At 54.1% G+C, this 19,095-nt stretch overlaps 1 protein-coding gene across 1 annotated transcript; it reads left to right on the top strand.

Annotated features, from left to right (window-relative positions):
- Window positions 1-3,373: 3,373 nt before the first annotated feature.
- On the top strand, window positions 3,374-18,520 carry CUNH17orf99 (chromosome unknown C17orf99 homolog). The gene is given in 7 exon segments (XM_021670928.2): window positions 3,374-3,463; window positions 3,894-3,926; window positions 13,065-13,364; window positions 16,172-16,441; window positions 18,231-18,257; window positions 18,260-18,314; window positions 18,316-18,520. Coding segments are annotated over 7 exon segments (792 nt in total). The 5' UTR covers window positions 3,374-3,426; the 3' UTR covers window positions 18,386-18,520.
- The last annotated feature ends 575 nt before the right edge of the window (window positions 18,521-19,095 follow it).

The following is a 19,095-nucleotide window of genomic DNA, read 5'->3' as shown; positions in this document are numbered from 1 at the left end:
CCTCATCCTTCCAAAGTGCTGGCATTAACAGGTCTGAGCCACTGTGCCCAGCCCATGCAATGACTTTTGAAGTGTCCCCGTGGGGACCTAGAAGTGCAGTGGTGGCTCCTGTTACAACGTGGTCACTGGCCTGAAGGAGCCAAATGGGAGATGATGGGGAGGGGACCTGGGGCCCCCTGTGATTGGGACCATCCAGGAAGACAGCCCAGGGGGCCTTGGGGGATGGGCCTCTTCCCTTAGGAGGGCTCATGGAGCCGGTGACAAGCAGGGCTTTGGAGAAAGGGAGGCTTTGGACAGGAGCTGAGAGCAGAGAGGGAGCCTGAGCAAAGATATGGTGAAGGGACCACAGGGGAGACTGGGAAGCTGGGAATCTGAGGCCTCTAGACTGGGATGGAGCACACACAGCGACAGCCAGTGTAAAGATGGAACCAGTGCTCCGGCAGGCAGCGTGTGCCGTGGGCTGGGATGATTTTCTGTAGATGACAGGCAGCTGGAGGGCCATGACCGAATGAGGGGCTCTGCCAGGAGCTTAGATGTCCCACCAGGCAGAGAGGGACTCTCTAGGGCTTACGTAGCAGGCGCAGTAAAGGTCTCACCAGATGGGATAGCCCACTGCAGGTGTGGTGTCCCAGCTGCCCCTAGCCTTGGTGACTCCTGGGCCCTCCCCTGCCCAGCCCTGAGAGACCTCCCCATCTTTCTGTGCCCCTATAACCCCTCTATGGTGGCCGGGGAAGCCCAGAGCAGACTCTCACCCGCAGGACCCTTCCAGGGACAGTATGGGGAAGGAAACGTGGAGATGCTGGGAAGAGCACTTGTTACTGAGGGCAGTGGCCTCTGCGAGCAAAAATCACAGAATATCAGTCTGAAGCAGGTGGCTGGAGAGCTTTTGGGGATCCCCAAACTCCACGAAAGGTGGCCTGGGGGTGACCCTGGAGGTGTGGCTATGTCCTGGCCTACTTTGCAGGCTGGACAGAGGGGCGGTGGCATCCAGAGAACTGGTCAACCAGATGGCTGCACAGGTGATCCCTGGGGGCGCGGGGCACAGGAGGGATGTTGGGGTTCCCCGAGGTCTGGGGAAAATGGTCCACGAGTCCGCCTCATGCTCCGACTCCGGCTTCCCCACACACTGGAAAGAAGAAGGGCTTCTCATGAGTGGCCTTATCTCAAGGTTCCTCTGAACACCACAAGGAGAGAGAGTGAGTTTCCCCTCAGGCGAGAGATTGCCAGCAGCCCCGGCCGGGCAGCCAGCTCCACAACCACCTGTCTGCCTTCGGTCTTCAGTCCCCTCCCCACCGCCTTCAGCAGAAGTGAGAGCAGACAGCTGGGAAGGGAAGGGAGTTTTGCTGGGAACTAAGAGCTAATGCTGTCGCGCCCCAGCTGGGAGAACTGAAAGCAGAGAGGTTGGCAGGCGCCCAGCAGGCAGACTCCGTCCCCGGAACCATGGGCAGCAAGCAGCAGAAACGGACTCAGGCCAGCTGGGAGAGGGGGCCACCGAGGGGTCAACAGAGCCAGTCTGCAGCGACCTCCAGGACACCTGCACCTGCCTCCCCACTGTACTCTTGGTCACTCCCTGGTCAGCCAGGCCACCCCCTCAGACCAGCTTCCCATGCACCCAGACCTCGGGCACAGCACGTCCCCCTGAGAAAGGCCAAGAGGAGACCCAGGGCAGGTCTGCCTTCCTCCGTCCAGTGTTCACTCCTGGACTGTGCCCAGGGGCAGGGAGTGTGTTTGACCAGCTGGGTGCCACAGGTGGCAGCAGCTCCGGAGGCAACTGGTCACCTGGCCTCGGGGGACACATTCCTGAAGGAGTCAGGCAGAAAGGGCGTTTCCCACACAAAGTAACTGAGCCTGGCAAGAAAGCTACAGGCTGGTCCACCAGCCCCAGGCCGAGGTGGGGTACAAAGCCTGGTGCAGTGGCCCAGAGAGGAGCTGGCAGGGTCCTGGCCTCCCTCCCCTGTGCCCTCAGATCTCTCTGTGTTCTGGGGACTGCCTGGCCCCAGCGCTGGCCTCCGGGCTCTGGGAGGCTCTGCTCACCTCCACCCTCCCTGCAGGTGCAGGAGGCTTGGCTGCTAAGGCTCTGCACACACACCGTCTGCGATGCAGCTGGGTCTGCTGGGGCCGAGGCCAGCACTGGGGCCAGCTCCCTGGGGAATGACCATCCATATGACCTCCTAGCATCCTTAGTGGGGCCTGAGGAACTTCTGAAGGGCAGAGCTTGGGCACATCATATCACACTCCAGGAGCAGGGGCCTCGTGGCTCTGGGGCTTCTTTCTGGGGCTGGGTGCAGCCTTGGCCTCCCGGCTCTGAACCATCATGAGATGGGCGGGGCTGCCTCGCCTCAGCCCAGCAGGTCCCCAGCTGGGAAAGGACCCAGTGATTACATGAGGGTCACCTGGGCCATCTAGACAGCCTCCTCCTCTCAAAATGAGAAGATTCACAGCCTTAATTCCCCTTGCCAAGTAACACGGTACTCACGGGCTCCAGTGATTAGAGCACGGACACCTTTTTTTTTTTTTTTTGAGATGGAGTCTCGCTCAGTTACACAGGCAGGAGTGCAGTGGCGTGATCTCGGCTCACTGCAACTTCCACCTCCCAGGTTCAAGCAAATCTCCCTGCCTCAGGCTCCCAAGTAGCTGGGACTACAGGCACGTGTCACCATGCCCTGCTAATTTTTGTATTTTGTTTTTCTTTTTTTGAGACGGAGTTTCGCTCTTGTTGCCCAGGCTGGAGTGTGATGGCGCGATCTCGGCACCGCAACCTCCGCCTCCTGGGTTCAAGCAATTCTCCTGCCTTAGCCTCCTGAGTAGCTGGGACTACAGGCATGCGCCACCATGCCCAGCTAATTTTTGTATTTTTAGTAGAGACGGGGTTTCACCATGTTGACCAGGATGGTCTCGATCTCTTGACCTCGTGATCCACCCGCCTTGGCCTCCCAAAGTGCTGGGATTATAGGCGTGAACCACTGCGCCCGGCCCAATTTTTGTATTTTTAGTACAGACAGGGTTTCGCCACGTTGGCCAGGCTGTTCTCGAACTCCTGACTTCAGGTGACCCGCCCACCTCAGCCTCCCAAAGTGCTGGGATTCCAGGCGTGAGCCACACGCCTGGCTGAGCGTGGACATCTGCCTACCACATGAGCCCAGGGTCCTGCAGCTGAGAGCTGACTGCTGAGTCTAAGCCCTGGTCTGGTTTCAAGGTCCAAACTCCTTCTACTTCTCTGGGGACTGAGGGAGAGTTTGCTGTACTGAGCCTGCTGGGGCTCTCTGGGCCCAGCCCTGGTAGCTGAGGCCCTGGGGTGCTGCCGCCTCCAGGTTATCTCCCCTCTGCAGGCACCCACCCAAGAAGCATCCCAGGGGCCCCAGGGTGGGGGAGGCAAGGAGCTAGGAGGCCCTCACCGCCTGAGCAGAGGCCCCACACCCACGAGGCATGAGGCTCCCCGGCCTGCTCTGCTTGGCTGTGCTAGGTAAGTCCACCGGGGACGTGATGGTGGGGCTGCTGCCAGGGCCTTGGGGCCGCAGGCTCAGGTGGGGGTACTGGGAGCATGGGAGATGAGGCCTGAAGTAAGGGAAACCTCTGGAAACACAGGACAGAGAGGGAAAGATCGGGGCTTGAGTCTCGGACCAGCCCCTATACTTGCTGCCTGTGTGGTCGCGGGACTGTGTCACCATTCGGAGCCCACTACTTACCCATCTACATAATGGGCTGATGATAGGAAATCGGGGGGCGGGGCGCACATGAGCTTTTGTGAGTGATGGTGCTGGTTGAGTCCTGGGGCCTCACTATCAGGAATCAGCCTGCTCCTCCCTCCTGGCTTCAGCAGGTGGGGCTCGAGGCTGTCTCTGGCCTCCCTTCCATCCCAGGCTCTCTCCTCACCGCCCTCGCCTCTCTTACAGCCGCCAGCAGCTTCTCCGAGGTGCAGGAGGAAGGTAAGTGGCCCAGCACACTGGAGGGAGAAGTCCCCCAGCTGGGACCCTGGTGTCAGAACCCCCACTGTGGAGGGTGCCTCGGCTGGGGAGGAAGTTGCTGGTGGGAGGTGTGTGCTGGAGGATGGCTGGTCAGTTTTCCACCCTGCAGGGACCTAGGGGTGATGGAGAGGGGTGGGCTGAGCAGGCCAGTGTGGAGACCTCCGGGGGACACAGTCGGGGAAGGCGCTCAGCTTCCAGCTGTGGCTGGGCTGTTTGGAGGGGGATTCCCTGGGCAGGTGCATCCTCATCACCCTGCCCCAGGTCCCTGATTGGGAGCAGAAGCCCCGCTGGGAGCCCCACAGCTCTGCCGGTGGGTGAGGCCCCGTGGAGGGCTGGGGGATTCTCCCTCCAGGAAGAGGCCATGGGAGAATGGCCAAGTCGAGGCTCCTCCAGGACCTGACATATAGGAGGCTGCCTTCCTCATGGAGGCAGCCAGAGAGTGGATAGCATCTGGGGCCCAGCTGGGTACAGGACCAGGGAGGAGGGGACGCTGGGGAAGGTCCCTGGCAGCCCCTGGCCTGGCCTGCTTTCTCATCTTTGTGCACTCCATCCTTCTGCCTGCACTTTTCTGCCCCATCCTTCCCTCCCCTCCCCTCATGTCCCTTAAGGTGAGGATGGGGCCGGGTGTAGTGCTCACACCTGTAATCCCAGCACTTTGGGAGGCTGAGGCGGGCAGATCATGAGGTCAAGAGATCGAGACCATCCTGGCCAACATGATGAAATGCCGTCTCTACTAAAAATACAAAAATTAGCTGGGCGTGATGGGGGGTGCCTATGATCCCGACTACTCGGGAGGCTGAGGCAGAAGAATCGCTTGATCGCAGGAGGCGGAGATTGCAGTGAGCCGAGATCACGCCACTGCACCCCAGCCTAGTGACGGAGCAAGACTCTATCAAAAAAGAAAAAAAAGTGAAAATGGACAGCCACCTCCGTGTTGTCACACTAACCCCTACCCCTTGTCACTAGGCTGCCAGGTTACAGAGCAGGGCCTTCCCCTCTATTTTGCTAAAGGGCAGGTACCGGGTAATGATGACGCTGGGACCTCACTTGAATGACGCCCAGGCTGAACCATTATTTCCTCATTTGCTTTAAAAACCGAAACATTGTTGGTGTGGTTGCTAAAAGGAGGAGCAGCAGCTGGGGCTGGGGAAGTACCTGCCGGTCAGCCCGGCCTCCCCTTCTTGGCATCCTCCTGACTTCTGCTCCGATTCTTACCAACCAAGTCCTGCTAACTAAACTCCTAAGAGACTGACTGATAAATCATTTATTCATTCAACAAATACTTGAGCACCTGTTTGGTTGCAGGCACCATTGCAGGCCCTGAGAATTTGGCAAGGCATGGAAACAAGCCCTCCTGTAGCTTACATTCTAGTGGGGGTTGGGGTAAAAATAAACACATTCAGTGGTTATGCCTGTTATCCCAGCACTTTGGGAGGCTGAGGCCAGAAGATCAGTTGAGCCGAGGAGTTCAAGACCAGCCTAATCTTTTTTGTAGAGATCGGGTCTTCCTATTTTGCCCAGGCTGGTCTTGAACTCCTGTCCTCCAGCAATCCTCCCTCCTTGGCCTCCCAAAGTGCTGGAATTAGAGGTGTGAGCCACCATGCCTTGTGTATTTTGAAATCCCCAAGAATTCTGGCAGTGTAGTATTAAACACGGTAGGAACCACGGACAGGCATCTTCAAGGAGCGATGGGCGTCGGTAGATAATTGTAACCCAGAAGGCAGAGTGGAATGTATTTGAAGACGTAGCTGTTGTTTAGCAAGAAGGGGGGGAAGTTTAGGGAAGGAGAAACGTCAAGAGGATGTTATCCCCCTTTGTCCCAGCCGGTGCCATGAAGGCTGCCAGGATCCACATCGCCAGGACAGCTGAAGGGGTAGACAGTGCACTTGGGAGGAGGGACCCGGTTTCCATCAGACATAGAGGATGGAGGATGCTGGTTGGAAGGTCGAGGACATAGGGGATTTTGATTCTGGCTGAGCCTACAGTCCAAAGGGCACAGAAGAGGCCAGGCATGGTGGCTCATGCCTGTAATCCAGCACTTTGGGAAGCCAAGGCAGGCGGATCACTTGAGGTCAGAAGTTCAAGACCAGCCTGGCCAACATAGTGAAACCCCATTTCTAAGACATACTGAGAAATAGTTAAAAATAAAAAAAATTAGCCAGGCATGGTGGCAGGCGCCTATAATCCTAGCTACTCAGGAGGCTAGGGCAGGAGAATCACTTGAACCTGGGAGGTGGAGGCTGCAGTGAGCTGGGATGGTGCCCCTGCATTCCAGCCTGGGCAATAGAGTGAAACTCCATCTCAAAACAAAACCAGAACCAACAAGGCCAGGCATGGCGGCTCACACCTGAAATCCCAGCACTTTGGGAGGCCGAGGTGGCCAGATCACCTAAGGTCAGGAGTTCCAGACAGCATGGCCAATATGGTAAAACCACATCTCTTCCAAAAATGCAAAAAATCAACCGGGCATGGTGGTGCCACCCTGTAATCCCAGCTACTTGGGAGGCTGAAGCACGAAAATCCCTTGAACCCAGGAGGTGGAGGTTGCAGTGAGGCGAGATTGCGTCACTGCACTCCAACCTGAGCGACAGAGCAAGACTCCGTCTCTGGAAAAAAAAAAAAAAACAGCAAAAGGCAACCAAAAAACAACAGCAACAACGAAGGAACACAGTCTCTGATGGTGCTGGAAGCTGAATTCCAAGGCCCAGAGTCCGAGGCTGGGTCCTCCCCAGGCCCTGCGGGAGCACCTGCTCCTGGCTCCTCCCCTGTTTCTGGGGATGGCCTCCCTCACTGCGGTTTCCCTGTGAGTGTCTGGGTCTCCTTTCCTCTTCTCATCAGGCCCCACCCTAATCCAGCATGAATTACTGGAGTTAATATTTAACTTGAGAGAGGGCAAAGCCATCTGTAAAAACCTGATTTCCAAATATGTTCCCGTGGGCAGGTCCTGGGGGTCACCACTGGAACCTGTCTTTTTGGAGGACATAATTCAACCCTCCACGGATGGCGGCTTATTCAAAATCAGATCCCCAGGCCCCTCCCTGGGTCTAATCAATTGCAGCCTCCAGGGTTGGGACTGGAATTTCCATGCTTCCTGTTGTCACGGAGACCAATGTGGAAGAAGCTTGGAGCCACGCTGGGCACCAGCACAGTGTCTGGGCCTGAATGTGAGCCCTCGGCCGTTTCCCTGCAGAGACCCCGCAGCCCAGCCTGGGCATGGCTTAGCTTCCTGTCCCAAGGGCAGCCGTGTCGTCACTTTATCAGATTTTGAGTGTGCCATCCCATTGTTCAAATGCTCTCGCACAGCAGATGAATTTTATTTATTTATTTGCTTACTTAATTGAGACAGGGTCTTGCTGTGTAACCCAGACTGGAGTGCAGTGGAGTGATCACAGCTGACTGAAGCCTCGACCTCTTAGGCTCAAGCAATCCTTCCCTGTCAGCCTCCTGAGTGAGTAGCTGGTACACAACCCCATGCCAATTTTTTTTTTTCTTTGAGACAGGATCTCACTTTGTCAGCCAGGCTGGAATGCAGTGGCAGGATCTTGACTCACCGCAGCCTCAACCTCCCAGGTTCAAGAGATGCTCCCACCTCAGCCTCCTTAGTAGCTGGGACTACAGGCATGTGCCACCGCGCCTGGCTAATTTTTCTACTTTTAGTAGAGATGAGGTTACGCCATGTTGCCCAGGCTGACCTCAAACTCCTGGGCTCAAGGGATTCCCCTGCCCCAGCCTCCCAAAGCTCTGGGATTACACGCATGAGCCACCACACCCAGCCAAGCAGAGAATTTTAAATTAAATGATAGGCCAGGTGTGGTGGCTCATGCCTGTAATCCCAGCATTTTGGGAGGCTGAGGTGGACTGGATCACTTAAGGTCAGGAGTTCAAGATCAGCCTGGCCAACATGGTAAAATCCCACCTCTACTAAAAATGAAAAATTAGCCAAGCACGGTGGCATGCACCTGTAATCCCAGCTACTCAGGAGGGTGAGGCAGGAGGATCACTTGAAACAGGGAGGCAGAGGTTGCAGTGAATTGAGATCGCACCACTGCACTCAGGACTGGAGGACAAAGCAAGACCCTGTCTCGAAGAAAAAAAAAATAATTAAAAAAAAATAAATGATAGACCATCCTTTATTGGCAGACTAGATCCATAAACTAAATAATCAAAAGGAAAAAAACCCACACAACTCCTGTGAGGATGAAAAGTGAATGTCCGCTCAGGCACGATGGCTCACGCTGTAATCCCAGCACTTTGGGAGATCAAGGGAGTGAATCACCTAAGGTCAGGAGTTCAAGACCAGCCTGGCCAACACGGCAAAACCCCGTCTCTACTAAAAATACAAAAATTAGCTGGGTGTGTGTGGTGGTGCATGCCTGTAATCCCAGCTACTCAGGAGGCTGAGGCAGGAGACTCTCTTGAACCTGGGAGGTGGAGGTTGCAGTGAACTGAGATCTCGCCACTGCACTCCAACCTGGGCAACAGAGCGAGACTCCATCTCAAAGAAGAAAAAAAGTGAATGTCTCTGGTACAGTGTACTTTAAAAATGTTTCCTGTCTGTGAACTTATGCAAATCGAGCTTCTATTAATGAACACTGAAATGGAAATGAAGAGAGGGCAGTTTTTCTTTCTACTTTTATAAGTCAAGATCGTTTCCCTTCACAAAAGGAGCAGAAAGAAAGGGTGATCACGTGTCAGCCCTGGACTCCCACTTCCCCACGTGACGCAGGCTTCTGGCCCCTGCAACGGTCTTTGGACGATAAAGAGGAGGCCCCTTGAGGGTTAAATTGACTAAATTAATCAGCAGACTTCTGCAAGAGGGTGCCTCCACCACCAGATCCAGCTTCACTTTCTTCAAAGATTTTCCATGAAAGCCGATTGGGAAAAAAAAGTATTTCTTTTTTTTTTTTTTTTTTTTTTGAGACAGCGTCTCGCTTGTCACCTAGGCTGGAGTGTAGCAGTGTGATCTCAGCTCACTGCAGCCTCTGCCTCTCAGGTTCAAGTGATTCTCATGCCTCAGCCTCTCCAGTAGCTGGGACTACAGGCTCAAGCCAGTACGCCAGTCTAATTTTTGTGTTTTTAGTAGAGATGGGGTTTCACCATGTTGCCCAGGCTGGTTTTGAACTTCTGGCCTCAAATGATCCACCCTCCTCAGCCTCCCAAACTGCTGTAAGCATGAGCCGGGCCTTAAAAAAAAAAAGTATTCTTCCCCATCTAAAAAAGAAGAGTTCTGGCTGGGTATGGTGGCTCACACCTGTAATCCCAGCACTTTGGGAGGCCAAGGTGGGTGGATCACCTCAGGTGAGGAGTTGGAGATCAGCCTGGCCAACATGCTGAAACCCTATCTCTACTAAAAATACAAAAATTAACCAGGTGTGGTGGTGTGTGCCTGTAATCCCAGCTACTTGGGAGACTGAGTTAGGAGAATCACTTGAACTCGGGGGACAGAGGTTGCAGTGAGCCGAGATTGTGCCACTATACTCTAGCCTTCGCGACAGAGTGAGACTTCATCTCAAGTGAATGAATGAATGAATGAATGAATGAGAGTTCTCACAAAGTTTTCAAAGAGGCACAAATGAGAAGATAATTGTTGGTGTCTGGGCAGCCTGGACAGGGGAAGACGTCCTGATTCTAGAAGGCTGCTGCCATTTGTCTAGACCAGCGTTGTCAACCTCAGCACTCCTGACACTGGAGGCCGGATGATTCTTCTCGGTGGGGCTGACAGTGCACTGCAGGATGTTTAGCGGCATCCTTGGCCTCCACCCATTAAATGTCAGCAGCAAGCCCTGTCTTTTTTTGTTTTTGTAGAGACGGGGTCTTGCTGTGTGGCCCAAGCTAGGAGTTCACCTCCCAATCTTGACAACCAAAAATGTCCCCAGCCCCAAAGCTGCCCTGGAGGAAGAATGGCCCCTGGTTGAGAGTTACTGGTCTGGAATGGGACGTGCTTCGTGGTCACACACTCTAGTTTGTTCGAGGCCTCTGCTCAATCAGCAGTTCCCTAACTGCAGGGTGGTTTCCAGAGCAGGCGTGCCCAGCAGAGCAAAGGCGGCTCGTGACATCTGTGATGTTCAGATTTCACAGGCCCTTCTTCTACCCCTCCCCCAAGCACTGCCCAACCACACACTATTCTTTTTTTTTTTTTTAATTTTTCTTTTGATTAAATAGGGGTGGGGTCTCACTATGTTGCCCAGGCTGGTCTGGAACCCCTGGGTTCAAGCATTCCTCCTGCCTCAGCCTCCCAAAGTTGGTATTACAGGCCTGAGCTACTGTGCCCAGCCAATACACACTATTCTCTTTCTTTCTTTCTTCCTTCCTTCCTTCTCTTTTCTTTTTTTTTTTTTTTTTAGATGGATGAGATAGAGTCTGGCTCTGTCCCAGGCTGGAGTGCAGTGGCGAGATCTCATCTCACTGCAACCTCTGCCTCCCAGGTTCAATCAATTCTCCTGCCTCAGCCTCCCCAGTAGCTGGGGTTACAGGCGCATGACCCCACACCTGGCTAATTTTCTGTACTTTTAGTAGAAATGGGGTTTCACCATGTTAGCCAGGCTGGTCTTGAACTCCTGACCTCAGGTGATCCGCCCAGCTTGGCCTCGCAAAGTGCTGGGATTACAGGCCCGAGCCACTGTGCCTGGCTCCTCCCTCCCTCCCTATCTTCCTCTCTCCCTCTTTCCCTCCCTCCCTCCCTCCCTCCCTCCTTTTCTCCTTTCGTCCTTTCTCCTCCCCCTGCTGGAGTACAGTGGCAGGATACTGGCTCACTGCAACCTCTGTCTCCCGGGTGAAAGTGATTCTTCTGCCTCAGCCTCCCAAGTAGCTGGGACTATAGGCATGTACCACAATGCCAGCTAATTTTTGTATTTTAGTAGAGACAGGGTTTCACTATGTTGGCCAGGCTGGTCTCAAACTCCTGACCTCAGGTGATCCACCTGCCTCAGCCTCCCAAAGTGCTGGGATGACAGGCGTGAGCCACCACGCCCGGCCTGTACACTGTTCTTGAAATGCAAACAGGTCCCCACCATCAAACCCCTATTCCAGAAACATTTTTGTTTAATCCTGATTACTGTCTTAAAGAATCAGTAATGACAAGGCACAGTGGCTTATACCTGTAATCCCAGCACTTTGGGAGGCTGAGGTGGGTGGATCACCTGAGGTCAAGAGTTCGAGACCAGCCTGACCAACATGGTAAAACCCCGTCCCTGCTAAAAATGCAAAAAATTAGCTGGGTGTGGTGGCACGTGCCTGTAGTCCCTGCTACTTGGGAGACTGAGACATGAGAATCACTTGAACCCAGGAGGTGGACGTTGCAGTGAGCTGAGATGGTGCCACTGCACTCCAGCCTGGGCGACAGAGTAAGACTCTGTCTCTAAATAAATAAATAAAAGTGGGCCAGGTGTGGTGTCTCACACCTGTAATCCCAGGACTTTGGGAGGCCAAGGCGGGCCGATCACCTGAGGTCAGGAGTTCGAGATCAGTTTGGCCAACCTGGTGAAACCCCATGTCTAGTAAAAATACAAAAATTAGCTGGGCGTGGTGGCAGGTGCCTGTAATCCCAGCTACTCTGGAGGCTGAGGCACAAGAATCCTTGAATCTGGAAGGCGACCGTGCAAGACTTTATCTCAAAAAAAACAAAAGGTGATAATTCAGCAGCGTTTAGTGCGTTCACAATACGACGTTGCGTGACCACCACAGTATCTGGTTCCCGGAGATTTTCGTCACCCCGAAAGGAAACCCTGCACCCATCGGGCAGTTCCTCTCCATTTCCCCCTAGTAACCAGTCTGCTTTCTGCCTCTGCCGCTTTTCCTGTTCTGAGCTTTGCACACACGGAGTCGGGCAAGGGCTGCCCTTCGCGCCTGCCTTTTTGTTTAGCGGAATGCTGTACGCTCATCCCTGCCGCGGTCCGCATCTGCGCTCATTTCTTTCTAAGGCTGAGTAAGATTCCTTATGTGGATCAACCCCATTTATCTACCCATTTGTCCGCTGATAGACATTTGGGCCATTTCCACCTTTTGGCTGCGGTGAGTCACACTGCCGTGAACGTGTGTGTGCAGGTATCTGTTTGATCCCTGTCTTCTATGCTGTGGTATATGTCTAGGAGTGGAATTGCTGGGTCATATGGTAAGTCGGTTTAACTTTTTGAGGAACAACTAAACCAGTATTTTCTTTCTTTTTTTTTTTTTCCTTTGAGGTCTACTGGTTTCATTTATTTACTTATTTTTAGCTTTTAGGTTCAGGGGTGCACGTGCAGGCTTGTTTATATAAGTAAATTGCATGTTACAGGGGTAATGTTCCACCTCCCAGATAATCAGCATAGTACCCCCGATAGGTAGTTTTATTTTTTGAGACGGAGTCTCGCTCTGCTGCCCAGGCTGGAGTGCAGAGGTGCGATCTCGGCTCAATGCAACCTCACCTCCCGGGTTCAAGCAATTCTCCTGCCTCAGCCTCCCGAGTAGCTGGGACTATGGGTGCACACCACCATGCCTGGCTAATTTTTGTATTTTTAGTAGAAACGGGGTTTTACCATGCTGGCCAGGCTAGTCTCAAACTCCTGACCTCAAGTGACCCATCTGCCTGGGCTTCCCAGAGTGCTGGGATTACAGGTGTCAGGCACCGCCCCCGGCCGGATAGGTAAGCCTTTGATCCTCATGCTCCTTCCGTGTCGGTGTCTGCTGCTCCCTTCTTTGTGTCCATGTGTACTCTATGTTTACCTCCCACTTACAAGTGAGAACGTGCTAAACCCAGTATCTTTTTTTTTTGAGACAGAGTCTCCCTCTGTGGCTCAGGACTGCAGTGGCGCAACCTCGGTTCACCGCAACCTCTGCCTCCCGATTCAAGCAATTCTCCTGCCTTAACCTCCTGAGTAGCAGGGATTACAGGCAGCCACCACCACGCCCGGCTAATTTTTGTATTTTTAGTAGAGACGGGGTTTCACCATGTTGGCTAGACTGGTCTTGAACTCCTGACCTCAGGTGATCCGCCTGCCTGGGCCTCCCAAGGTACTGGGATTACAGGCGTGAGCCACCAAGCCTGGTCAAACCAGTATCTTCTTAAAAGTGCTGGATCAATGTCGGTTTCTTTCTTCCTCCCCGGATCTTTTCATCTTCCAGAAATCACCCCTGATGTCTCCATTGCCTACAAAGTCCTGGAAGTTTTCCCCAAAGGCCGCCGGGTGCTTATAACCTGCCATGCACTGCAGGTGCCTCCGCCCATCACCTACTCCCTCTGTGGAACCAAGAACATCAAGGTGGCCAAGAAGGTGGTGAAGACCCACGAGCCGGCCTCTTTCAGCCTCAACATCACACTCAAGTCCAGTCCAGACCTGCTCACCTACTTCTGCCGGGCGGCCTCCACCTCGGGTGCCCACGTGGACAGCGCCAGGCTGCAGATGTACTGGGAACTGTGGTCCAGTGAGTGAGGTGGGGGCACGGGGCTGAGGAGGCAGGTGAGGTGCAGATCAGTGGGGAGCCCCGGGAGTGGGAATTGTGACTTTTGCTGGGGTTAGAGAGAGCCAGGTTGTGAGGGTGTGGACGAGGACAGGCTGCCGCCTCCAAGGCCACTCTCAGCCCCGTCGGGCCTTTTCTCAGGGCTTGCCGTCCCTGGCTGGGGGCTCTCAGGGCACAGTCTCTTGGCAGGGGCCTGAGGGCACAGTGGGAAAGAGCCCAACAGATGGCAGAAATGACTGGACCCCAGTTGTCAGCTGGATCTCAAAGTGATAAACTAGGCACGTTTGGCTGGGCATGAATCTCAGCACTGTGGAAGTCCGAGGTGGGCTGATGGCTTGAGACCAGCCTGGCCACATGGGGAAACCCCCTCTCTACTAAAAACACAAAGATGAGCCGGGCGTGGTGGGGTGCACCTCTAGTCCCAGCTACTCGGAGGCTGAGGCAGGAGAATCACTTGAACACAGGAGGCGGAGGTTGCAGTGAGCCGAGATCGCGCCACTGCACTCCAGCCTGAGTGACAGAGCAAGACTCTGTCTCCAAAAAAAAAAAGAAAAAAAGAAAAGGGCTGGGCATGGTGGCTCACGCCTGTAATCTCAGCACTTTGGGAGGCCAAGGCGGGTGGATCACCTGAGGTCAGGAGTTCAAGACCAGCCTGACCAACATGGTGAAACCCTGTCTTAAAAAAAAAGAAAAGAAAAGAAAACAAGGTAGGCACGTTTTGTGCATTACTTCACTTGATCTTCGCTGCAGTGTCAGGGTGGGGTCTGGGACTCTGGGTCTGTAGCTATGAAAGCTAAAGCTGGGGCGAGTTAGGAAAGTCGCCCCAGGCCATGTGGCTGGCAAGTGGACAAGGCTGCTTTCAAACCCACCCTGTCCAGCTCCAGACCCTGCCTTCTTCCTGTTTCCATCTTGATCGTCAGTCAGGTAACCTTCTTGGTGGGAGCCATGAGGTATGGGAACCTGGAAGTTGCAGACCTAGGGTGGGATGAGGAAACTCCCTGTTCATTGTTTGCCCCACACCCTCAGAACAGCAGGAAAAGACAGCCTAGGGGAGATGAGCCCGGGGTCTGCAATCCAACAGGTCCAGAGTTCAAATCCCTACACTTACTGGCTGGGGTCTTGGGCAAGTCATTGGACCTCTGAGCTTCAACTGCTTTATCTGCAAAAGGAAGACAGTAACAGAGGCCGGTGAGGTGGCTCACACCTATATTCCCAGCACTTTGGGAGACCAAGGTGGGAGATTCCTTTGAGGCCAGGAGTTTGAGACCAGCCTGGACAACAGAGTAAGACTCAATGTCTACAAAATTTATTTTTTCTTTTTTTGAGACGGCATCTTGTCTACAAAATTTATTTTTTCTTTTTTTGAGCGGGCGTCTTGCTCTGTCGCCCAGGCTGGAATGCAGTGGTGTGATCTCAGCTCACTGCAACCTCCATCTCCTGAGTTCAGGCGATTCTCCTGCCTCAGCCTCCCAAGCAGCTGGGATTACAGGCCCGTGCCTCCATGCCTGGCTAATCTTTGCATTTTTAGTAGAGATAGGGTTTCACCATGTTGGCCAGGCTGTTCTCAAACTCCTGACCTCAAGTGACCCACCCGCCTCAGGCTCCTAAAGTGCTGGGATTACAGGCATGAACCACCACACCTGGCCTACCGCTATTTTTTAAAAAATTAGTTGTGAGAGGCCGAGGCAGGTGGATCATGAGGTCAAGAGATCGAGACCATCCTGGTCAACATGGTGAAAACCCGCCTCTACTAAAAATACAAAAAATTAGCTGGGCATGGTGGTGCGTGCCTGTAATCCCAGCTACTCGGGAGGCTGAGGCAGGAGAATTGCCTGAACTCAGGAGGCGGAGGTTGCGGTGAGCCGAGATTGCGCCATTGCACTCCAGCCTGGGTAACAAGAGTGAAACTCCGTCTCAAAAAAAAAAAATTAGTTGTGTGTGGTGGCTCATGTCTGTGGTAATAGCTAGTTGGGAGGCTGAGGTGGGAGGATCATTTGAGCCCAGGAGCTGGAGGCTGTGGTGAGCCGTGATCACACCATTGCTCTCCAGCCCAGGAAACAAGACACGCTGTTTCTAAAATAATAATACTAGGCCCTGCTCCAGAAGACCTATTAAATGGAAGCCTTTTAGTAGGTGGTAAGGGTGGTGTTTATTACTGATCACTAAGAATATCTACAGCATTAGGCTCAAGGCCTGGGGGATTCTAGAATCTTCGTTGACAGTTCATGTCCTGAAGCAGCTTACCTTTTAGTAAAGAAGACAAGACTGAGGCCAGGCGCGGTGGCTCACGCCTGTAATCCCAGCACGTTGGGTGGCCGAGGCGGGTGAATCACGAGGTCAGGAGTTCGAGACCAGCCTGGCCAACATGGTGAAACCCTATCTCTACAAAAAATGCAAAAATTAGCTGGGTGTGGTGGTGCGCACCTGTAGTCCTAGCTACTCGGGAGGCTGAGATGGGAGAATTGCTTGAGCCGGGGAAGCTGATGTTGCAGTGAGCCTAGATCGTGCCATTGCACTCCCGTCTGGGTGACAGAGCAAGACCCTGTCTCAAAATAAAATAAAATAAGAATGGTGGTGAAATTGTGTCGTACACAAGGCAGGTAGGGCAGCAGCCCAGAAACAAGGTGGAGAGCAGACTCTGGAAGGCAGCCTGGAGGAGGCGGTAGTCACAGCTAAGCTCATTAGGCATTTTGTAATGCAAAGAACTTACTGGGGAGGAGGGATTTAAAACCACCCAGACATGCCTGTGCTGCCTTCTCCCACCCTGCCAGAGCCAGTGTCTGAGCTGCGGGCCAACTTCGCTCTGTGGGACAGAGGGTCAGGCCCCAGGGTGGAGGTGTCCTGCCAGGTGTCCTCGGGCAGCCCGCCCATCACCTACAGCCTGGTCGGGAAGGATGGCCAGGTCCACCTGCAGCAGCGACCACGCCACGGGGAGCCTGCCAACTTCTCCTTCCTGCCGAGCCAGACATCAGACTGGTTCCAGTGCCAGGCTGAAAACAACATCAGTGTCCAGCACAGTGCCCTCACGCTGGTGCCTCCAGGTGAGACGGCCCTTGGATTTCCAGAGGGCCACTGGTGCCTCTGTGCTGCGAGGGTGCTAGTGTCCAAGAGGCAGGTCGGTGGGAGGTGGGACAGCTCTACCCAACCCTGCCGAGAGCGGAGAGGGCATAGGCGGCAACCATGTCCACCCTGGACCCTGCCTAAAGGATGCCCAACCCAGCTGCCTCCACCCCTGCCCAGGAGAGTTGCCCGAGGCACCTGCCATCGTGCTGGCTGGCAGCCTTGCCTCCATTGCGGCTGTCATGTCCGGGATGCTGGGCTGGACCTCGTGGACCAGGTAGGAAATGGGTGCTGGGCACAGGGTGGAGGGAGGGCTGCTGATGGCCTGAGAGGTCCAACCGGGCCCTGGCTGGGGAGCTCAGGCAGTAGGCTTATGGGGCAGGGCTGTGGCCAGGGCAAAGAAGGACCGTCACCGCTTACACACGACTCGAAGACCTTTATGAGGGCATACTGTGAGCCACGTGCCTACTGAGGCTTGCCCGTTCAAGGCATTATCAGGCCCTGGCCAATGCTCCCAGCTGCCCTGTAACGGAGTCTGCTGGCCCCTTGAGGGGGCACTCTCCTAAGTTCTTTTTTTTTTGAGACAGAGTCTCACTCCGTCACCCAGACTAGCGTGCAGTGGCATAATCTGGCTCTGCAACCTCCGCCTCCCAGGTTCAAGCGATTCTCATGCTTCAACCTTCCAAGTAGCTGGAATTACAGGTGTACACCACCATACCCGGCTAATTTTTATATTTTTAGTAGAGATGGGGTTTCCCCATGTTGGCCAGGCTGGTCTTGAACTCCTGAGCTCAGGTGATCTGCCTCCCAAAGTGCTGGGATTACAGGCGTGAGCCACCACACCCGGCCTCACCTAAGTTTTTTACGGGGTCTGAGCAGGGATATGGGATTGATGCCTCCAGGAGAGCGAGGTGGACCAGGAGCTCCTGCCTTCTGTGAGAGCCACATTGTGCAGTCTTTCCCAGGTAGTGGCAAGAGGCTGGGGTCCCCTCTGCAAGGCCATGGCTGTACTGACGTGTAAGGTGACCAGGGCCTTTGTGGTGTCTGACGCAGGCACCGTAGGCCTGTGTGTCCCCTGGTCTGGCCTTGGTGGTGGCCAGCCCTGCCTCTGTGAAGTCGCTTCTTTGTTTGGAGCTGTGTCTTGGTTCTCATGCTCCGCTTGTGGCCAGCCCCTTCTGTGACTCTGCCAGGGATCTGTCCTTGGCACTCTCCCGTCTCACTTCTGGGTCCCTTCCTGCCAAGTCTGTTCTTACCAGGAGCCAGACTGATGCGTAAGCCATGTCTCACTAAGCCTCAGTTTTTCATTCTGTAAAATGGTGTACAGCCTTAATTTAGTGGGGTGAGTAAGCCTCGTGCCTCTCCTGCTGGGGCACTAATGTGCCTGGCACCATAAAACTCCTAGAGGCAGGCCAGGCACAGTGACTCACACCTGTAATCCTAGTACTTTGGGAGGCTCAGGCAGGCGGATCACCTGAGGTCAGGAGTTCAAGACCAGCCTGGCCAACATGGTAAAACCCCGTCTCTACTAAAAATACAAAATTAGCCAGGCGTGGTGGCGTGCGCCTGTAATCCCAGCTACTCGGGAGGCTGAGGCAGAAGCACTTGAACCCAGGAGGCAGAGGTTGCAGTGAGCTGAGATCATGCCATTGCACTCCAGCTTGGGCAAAAAGAGTGAAACTCCACTCAAAACAAACACTCCCAGAGGCCTCGGGAGGGGATGGCTGCGAGGTGAGCCTGCCTGAGCTAAGTCTTCACTGCTTTGTCATCTAGGTCGTGACCAGAAGATGCAGGACTGCCAAGGCCTCTGGAGTGCCCCATCCTTGCCTTGCTGCCCTACAGGAGCACCCACCATCTGAAAAGAAGCCTGGGGGGTTTTCAGGGTAGGGAATGGGGAGGTCAGAGAACACAAAGCAGCAGCCATGTAGAACGAGCTGTCCAGAGAGCCAAGCATGGCAGAGAACCGGGGACCATCAGAACGTACCGTCTGTATTTAGAATTCATGCGAAATGAGTGTGTTTTAGCTGCTCTTGCCACAAAAACAAAAAAATGGATAACTCTGAGAGGTGGTGGATATGTTAATGTGCTTCACTATCGGAATCTTTGTGCTGTCTATATAAATCCCATAATGTCAGGTTGTCTACCTGAAACAAACAAAAGAACATTTATTTTAAAAAAAGAAAACAGAGGCCCGGCACAGTGGCTCACGCTTGTAATCCCAACACTTTGGGAGACCAAGACGGGCGGATCACAAGGTCAGGAGTTCGAGACCAGCCTGGCCAACACAGTGAAACTCTGTCGCTACTAGAAATACAAAAATTAGCTGGACATGGGGACATGGGCCTGTAATCCCAGCTACTTGGGAGGCTGAGGTAGGAGAATCGCTTGAACCCGGGAGGCGGAGGTTGCAGTGAGCCCAGCACCACTGCACTCCAGCCTGGGCAACAGAGCTAGACTCTGTCTCAAAAAAAAGAAGAAAATAAAAAAAGAAAAGAAAAGAGCCTGCCAGCTGGGGTTCTTGGACCCCTGGTGGCCTTCAGCAAATGTGGACAGCGTTGGTGTGAGGGCTTGAGGAGGATCACAGAAAGGAGGGGGTCTGTGTGGCCCTGTCTTCGCCACTCAGGCGCTGCCACCTCTC

The sequence above is a fragment of the Aotus nancymaae genome, unplaced genomic scaffold (assembly GCF_030222135.1).
Source record: "Aotus nancymaae isolate 86718 unplaced genomic scaffold, 86718_ANA_hifiasm-v0.15.2.pri h1tg000089l, whole genome shotgun sequence".
NCBI classification, from domain to species: Eukaryota; Metazoa; Chordata; class Mammalia; order Primates; family Aotidae; genus Aotus; species Aotus nancymaae.
The sequence above is the reverse complement of the archived record's forward strand: the minus strand, read 5'-3'. Positions and strand labels throughout refer to the sequence as shown.